Source organism: Camelus ferus, chromosome 10, assembly GCF_009834535.1.
Source record: "Camelus ferus isolate YT-003-E chromosome 10, BCGSAC_Cfer_1.0, whole genome shotgun sequence".
NCBI lineage: Eukaryota > Metazoa > Chordata > Mammalia > Artiodactyla > Camelidae > Camelus > Camelus ferus.
In genome coordinates this window covers 32,737,839-32,745,439 of record NC_045705.1, presented here as the reverse complement: position 1 = coordinate 32,745,439, position 7,601 = coordinate 32,737,839, and the positions used below count along the sequence as shown (strand labels likewise).

The 7,601-nt window shown below is 38.0% G+C and overlaps 1 protein-coding gene across 1 annotated transcript; it reads left to right on the top strand.

The window, feature by feature from the left end:
* The first annotated feature begins 366 nt into the window (after nt 1-366).
* On the top strand, nt 367-1,418 carry LOC102519908 (olfactory receptor 1009-like). The gene is given in 2 exon segments (XM_014564124.2): nt 367-839; nt 841-1,418. Coding segments are annotated over 2 exon segments (942 nt in total). The 5' UTR covers nt 367-408; the 3' UTR covers nt 1,352-1,418.
* The last annotated feature ends 6,183 nt before the right edge of the window (nt 1,419-7,601 follow it).

The following is a 7,601-nucleotide window of genomic DNA, read 5'->3' as shown; positions in this document are numbered from 1 at the left end:
CTATGTTAAATAGTTCCCTTTTTTTGTCCACATTGAAAAGTTTTTTTTTTTTTTTGACAGCCGCATTTAATCAAGTTCTTACAAAAGTTCTATTGAAATAATACTAGTGCTTTTCTTTTTAAGACGTAAATGTGGTGAATAGTTTTATAGGTTTTCTAATGCAGACTGAATTCTCAGTTAATCCTTAACTTTCTCTTTAAAGCATTTAAGCCGTGTTGCTCTTTAGAACTGTCATGTATTTGACTTGCTAGCACTTTATTCAGGCTTTTTTTGTTTTTTAAACACCAGTGCTCCTAAATCAAAAATCTGTAATTTCTTTTCTTGTGTATCACGTTATACTTTCAAGAAATGTAAAGTTGTATGCGCTACCAGTTGTCCTTTTCTCACTCTAGAGACCAAAACCCACCAATGGCTGATGAGAACTCTACGAAGATCACAGAGTTCATTTTCCTAGGCTTGCAGTACCATCCTCGGCTGCAAGTCTTCCTTTTCTTGCTCTTCCTACTTTTTTACCTCGTTACTGTGACAGGAAACTTGGGCATGATTATCCTCATCCGGCTCGATTCCCGCCTCCACACACCGATGTACTCCTTTCTCAGTCACCTGTCCTTTGTGGACACCTGCTTCTCGTCAGTGGTGGGTCCCAAGGTGCTCGCCGACTTCTTCGCTGAGCGGAAAGCCATCTCCTTCCTGGGCTGTGCCTTGCAGCAGTGGTTCTCTGGGTTCTTTGTGGCCATCGAGTGCCTTCTCCTGGCGTCCATGGCCTACGACCGCTACGTGGCCATCTGTAACCCGCTGCTGTATTCCGTTGCCATGTCCCAGATGCTCTGCATCCAGCTTGGTCGGACCCTACACTGCGGGGTTTCTGAACACCATGACTCACACAACAGCTGCTTTTCGACTTCCCTTTTGTCGCTCCAACGTAATCAATCATTTCTTCTGTGACATGTCCCCGCTGCTTTCTCTCGTGTGTGCGGACACCCGGGTCAATAAGTTGTTAGTTTTCGTTGTGGCTGGAGCTGTCCTCGTGGTCAGTAGCCTGACCATTATCATCTCCTATTTTCACATCCTCCTCGCCATCCTGAGGATCCGCTCTGCTGATGGGAGGCCCAAAGCCTTTTCCACGTGCTCTTCCCATCTCACGGCTGTTTCCATCTTGTACGGGACTCTCTTCTTTATCTATGTGAGGCAGGGGGCAGTTTTCTCTCTGGACCTCAATAAAGTGGTGTCCATATTCTACACAGCAGTCATCCCCATGTTGAATCCTATCATCTACAGCTTGAGAAATAAAGAAGTGAAAGCTGCCATGTGTAGGACCATCACCAGGAGGAAGTTTTGCATCAGAAGATAGACTTCCATCTAAAATACAGAAGAGAAAAAAAAGAGAAAAGCTTCTTTTCAAACATGGCTAGATTACCCATCATCATCCAAAGAGGCCAAAGAATTTGAAGAATTTAGGGGGATGTCATACTTCCATTCTCTGTATGATTTTTATTTTGGTACCTTTTTAAAAGCTCCATTTCATCATGTCCCTATAAATAATAAAACTCCCCAGTCACCCACAGAGTCAGAGCATTTCTGCTTCCTCAGACACCTTCACTACTGGGAATATGATAAAATCTAAAAATGTTGGGGCCACTTAGCTACTAATATTGTTGCTCTAGTTGGACCAGCATAAATGTCCACATTGGGTGAGAGTCTTTGGAACAGCATATACATTCCCTATTCCTAAATAAAGAATTGAAAAGAGTAAACAGAGCAGTTACTTTGCTTACAAATGCTTTTTGTAACCAAGTGAGTCCCCATATCATATTCTTTTTCATATATTTTATGCCTATTTGATTTATTCTTGCTTTCTAAAAATACAATGTCATTAACATTACAGGAAAGAAAAAGAAAATGTAGACAAGCAAATGAAGAACAACATTAACCAAAAAAAAAAAGATCTTAACTCTTATTCTTCCACCAAGTGACAAGTTCTGGTAATAATTTCCAGATGCCTCTCTGACTATTTGACTTTAGTTGTTCTAATTATCACTTCATTAATTGATACTCAGGTTTTCCTAGTTCTTTTAAATAAAAATAAACAGGGATAGCTTACAACAGAAGTTAGAAATTCTAAGATGCAAAAAAGTGAATGAGAAAATGAGAAAAATCCTAAAAAAATCAGACAATAGGTGTTGAGAAGTTAAGGGTCAACTAAAGTGGAGAAAATGTGTATCTTATTTTCATGTTAGTCTTTTTTTGTTGTTGTTTCCAAATTAAAAAAAAATCAGTACAATAGAATGAAGTTCAAAAAGTTTAACACGTTTCTCCCCTGCCCTGACTCTGAAGATACTTTGAAGAATTCAAGAGGAATTATAATCATTTTCAAAGAAGATAAGTGATTCTTGAAAAGCATCTTTTTGGTACAAACTAGATTCTGCAGACATTTTTGCCTTGATAGCTATGCATGTTCTAAAAATGTAAAATTTATCACTATTTAATAGAAAGAGCTACATCTGAAAAGGACAAAAAAAAAAAAAAAAAAAAAACCAAACAAACAAAAAACAGTGATACAGTAGTGAAAAACTCGGGTGTAGATTTCTGTCCAAATAACTTTCTTAATGGAGTTTCTGGATAAGCAAATGCTCTCTTAGGCAGTGTTGACGAGATGACTGTCACGATCACTCTTCCTCACTCCAGAATTAGTTGAACTTGCTTTGAATATTGCAGTTACATTATAAAACAGTGCATTACAGGGTCTGGGCATGGAGTGGCTTGAGTCTGGAAGTGAGCAGGCTATGCAGGGAACTGGATACCAAGAAGTGGAAATGGTTTACAGGCTGGTGATAATCATAGTTTCAGTGAAGCAACTGTCTCAGACAGAAGGGATCAGTCCCTTGCCACATAACCAGAGAGACAGAAATAGTGCCAATAGCATGCTATCAAAAGGATCCGGATGCTAACTGAAAATTTTCCTCCATTTAATTTATAATATTTATTGTGGAAGCAATTAATTAGATGGAGGATGAACAGTTTCACATGTACATATGTTTGCTGCTAGTGGTGAACTAAAGTGGCTTCTCTTTCTCTTGCTGGAAGGTTAATTATCAGTGTTTTGATCTGTGCCTTAGAGCAGAAGTTCTGTAGATTCTTGTGGCTGGCGAGGGGTTCCTCTTATCTCCCGTGGTATATGGATATCTTCTAGAAGCCAGAGCTCTGTCTCCTTGCCATGTGACACAGATGCTGTGTCAGGGTGGTGGGGCAGGGTTTATGCTTTTGTGTTCGTGAACACCACCGTACTTCATGACCCCTGTTGATTTCCAGTTACTCTCCATGGTCATTTATGAAACACCTCCCGACTATTCACCATCAAATATTCTGGCACCTCATGCAGCATATTTTTACTTAAAAACATTCTTATTATAGAATTTTTACATGTATAGAATAATAAAATATTACAATGAACACTTCATCCAGAGTTCCCAGCATCCAGATTGTTGCTCTGATTGTGTCTGGAGTCCTCGCACACATCAGTGGTCTAACCGTCTGGATAATCTCTGTCTGCTTCTTTGCTGCCATTGTGAGACTCCACTGAGCTGCTAGAGGGCGCAGCCCTCTACTCCACTCTTGCTTTTATCATAAATGATCTCTATGCCGCATGGGAATCACTTCTCTATGACTCAGTCTTTCACGTTTTCCTCGCTTTCTCTAAAAGAGTGGGGTCTCTAACACAGAAGTCCTACCACCAAAAGGAGTAACTATAAAGAAGATTTTTTTTTTTGCTAAGACATAAATTCATATCCAGGAAATGGAAAAAAAAAAAAAAAAGAACTATGCAAGTGAAATGGATTGGGGATGTTCCTGTGCTTCTAGGCCACTTAGCTGTGCTTCTCAGTATCTGGGCAGAGGCGTGGCTGCCTGATCAGAATGTTTCTGTCATCTGGGTACCAGCGTGTTCCCTCCTTTCCCAGGGAAAGAATCAAAGTTCAAACCTCATGCTCAGCAAGTCAAATTCTGCTTCCAGGAGACTGCACTTCATCCTGACTTTGAACCCCAGACATGTCCTCAAAACCTCGTTATTAGATCTCTGCACCAAGAGAAGTTCTAGAGCACTTCCTCGTTTCTCCCTGCCTCAACCCCCAGTGAATTTTTTTTGGCAGTTGAACTTCTAATATCTAACTTTGATGCTATAAGATAGAGTCACAATTCTGATCTCTTTTATCTATGATTTTGGACTAGGAAAAATAGGCGACATTAAAAATAAAAGACCAAAATCCTACTACACCTGAGTTTTTGGGATCGAGGTAGATCTGGTTGAGCCTGGGGCCCACAGGGAGCTTTGTAGCCCCACATAACCCCTGGGATGAGTGAGTGATTCTGGACACTTCTGAAGTAATCTGGGAGAAGGACAGTTACATAATGGTAATGCTAAGGAATTCATTTATGGTTTACCAGTGGCTACTCTTGAGTCTCAGCTCCGTAATTGATCCAAGGCACAGTCCAGCATCCTCCTCGCATAATACTTGACTCTTGCAGCCCTGGGGAGCTGAACTGATGACAGCAACAATGTGGGTCTCAGAGTCTTAGATTTTATTCATCTCATAATGTCTGGAGACTCCACTAGGACAAGCTGTACTGCATGGCCTGGAATGCAGCTTTAATAGCTGGACCTTAAGCAGTCATCTTGGACCACGAGGGAACTTTTGTGTTCCTGATGTTGTATATCAGCCGTATCAGCCCTATGTTGGCTACCTCTAGATATATTTTATGACAGAGAAAATAAATCCCTTTAAATATTTTTTAACAGTCACTGTTATTTTGAGTTTACTATCATAGAAATAGGAAATCCTAACTCAAACGGACACAAATGGAGACAGAGTGTGGGAACGGAGCATCCACACTGCACTTTGGTTGACTCTTGGCTTGATTGTTAGGTTTAGTGCATTAAAAGATAATGAAATTCAAAAGACAGGGGAGAAAATGTTTCTGTTCATTTTCTCCCTCTCCATTTGACACCCTTCAAGAGAAACCAATGCTATGAGTTTGGCTCAGTCCTTGCTTACTGATCTGGTGGCTGTGTCCAGAGTGTTGGGGTTCCCTCACTGACTTCCCCTACTGGACCAAGTACTTACCTCTGTGGTTTGGGGGAGGCAGGGTCTCATGACTGACAGCCCCACCAAACTTGTGAGATGGACAAGTTTTCTATGATAAAGAGTGGTTCTGTTGCCAAAGGGCAATGGGAGATCTGGTCCGGCAGATAAACACTGAAATGGAACTTTGAGGAAATAGAGAGAAAGGTTTAAAGAAGATGATTTCAAACAAGAAAGAGACCATTTTCATACTTTCCTATCCTCTACCAATGTGAGAAACACTCTATGAAAAAAAAAACATTTATTTTTAATATGCTTAGGGGGGTGTGTGTGTGTGAGAGAGAGAGAGAGAGAAGGAGAATTAATTTAAATGGGAATGTCACAATTATGTTCAGGTTATGCAAGTAAGACTACATATTGCAAAATTCAAAATAAGAATCAATATCTAATATTACAGATAATTTAAACAAAAAATTTCTTATAGTCATTTATGAGATGGGGACAACATTATGTAGGGCACTATATTAATATAAAATTAAATAAGATTTTATAGATAAGTGCTCAGAAGATTGTGAGTGATATTTCTATTCTTCTTCTTATTGATATTCTTGAGGCTAACAAAAATTCCATATGATCATCTCTATAAATTTTAGGAAGGCGTAAGACATCATCTGCTCCTGATTAATTTGATAAAATTTTAGTAGCCTAGAAAGAGAAGAATCCTCCCTTATCATATGTCCTGGGTAAACACTACTTCTTTATCTTTGGAGTCTAGGACAATATGTGACACTGAAGAGGTTATTCACTAGAAGTTTGTTAAATCTATCTGAGGTCATTTTGGAGACAATGTGATAAAACATCATTAACTTTTTTTAATTCTAATTTTATGAAAGTGTAGCCAATTTACAATGTTAGTTTTAGGTATACAGCAAAGCAATTCAGTTTTACATATACATACATACATACATATATATTTCTTTCAGTTTCTTTTCTATTATGGCTCATTATGAGAGATTGAATATAGTTCCCTGTGCTAGAAATACAGTAGGTCCTTGTTGTTTATCTATTTCATATATAGTAATGTATATATGTTAATACCAAACTCCTAATCTGTCCCTCCCCCTGCTTCCCCCCCCACCGGTAACCAGTTTGTTTTCTATGTTTATGAGTCTTTTTTTGGTTTGTAAATAAAATTTGTATCTTTTTTTTAAGATTCCAAATATAAGCAACATCATATGAAATTTGTCTTTCTCTGTCTGACTGACTTCACTTAGAATGGTGATTTCTAAGGCCATCTATGTTGCTGCAAATGCATTATTTCATTATTTTTTATGGATGAGTAATATTACACTGTAGATACATACCACACCTTTATCCAGTCATCTGTCGATGGACATACAGGTTGTTTCCATGTCTTGACTATTGTAAATAGCTGTGAATGTTGGGATGCGTGTGTCTTTTAGAATTAGTTTTCTCTGCATATATGCCCAGGAGTGGGATTGCTGGATCATATAGTAAGTCTATTTTTATTTTTTTAAGGAACCTCCATACTGTCCTCTGTAGTGGCTGCACCAATTTACATTCTCACCAACAGTGTAAGAGGGTTCCCTTTTCTCCACACCCGCTCCAGCATTGATTGTTTGTAGACTTTTAAATGAAAAACATTATTAACTTTTAAGGTTGATATTAGTCCTGCTCCAATTTCATGTTAATAAAGATTCCCTCAAAATGACCTTATTCTCTAAATTCTTAAACCTAGTTTAAAATATTTAGTATTATTTTTGAACACGAGGGTCAAAGTTTGTCAAAGTTGTTATACTTTCAGCACTATGAGATGCACTATTTCACATTCTTAATGAACCCCTCTCCCTTCTGCTCTTTATTCATCTCCGATTAGCACGGTCTCTGTGAGTATAGGCTTGTTCAAATAAGGAGTAGGCACCATTTCTTGTGCAATGACTGACGTGGTTCCTTCTTAAGATGTTGTTAAACTGTGCCACTAGGTGGCAGCATCAGCGTGTCAATCACAGTAAAATTGTCCACTAACGTTTCTTTTCATAATCAAAAGCATTGTGAACATAGTAGGCTTTGAAAAAAGCTTTTGAAAATCTAAGAGCTAATTTTGAAAGGCTGTGAAACTGTATACAAGTTTTGTGTTTGAACCTCCGTACAGGAAAAGAAATGTCTTACAGATTCTTTAAAGTTCATGACACATAAAAATTTAAAATCTCTCATCTCTTCTAACATTCTTATTTTCATTTTCTTATTTTGTGATACTAAAGCATAAAGGGGGAAAATGATTTTCTTATTATACATAACAGAATTATGGCACTCTTGTTCTGGAAACACATGGTTCACAGATTTTTTACTCCATCGACGTTCTTATAATTCCTTACGTCACCATAATGATAATAAAAGACTTTTTAACATTAGCTGCAAATATTGTCTAGTCTATCCATTACAACTTTAAAAAATAAAATTATGTATTTTTAAAACTTTTTTATTACTATATTCATCTTTAAATAC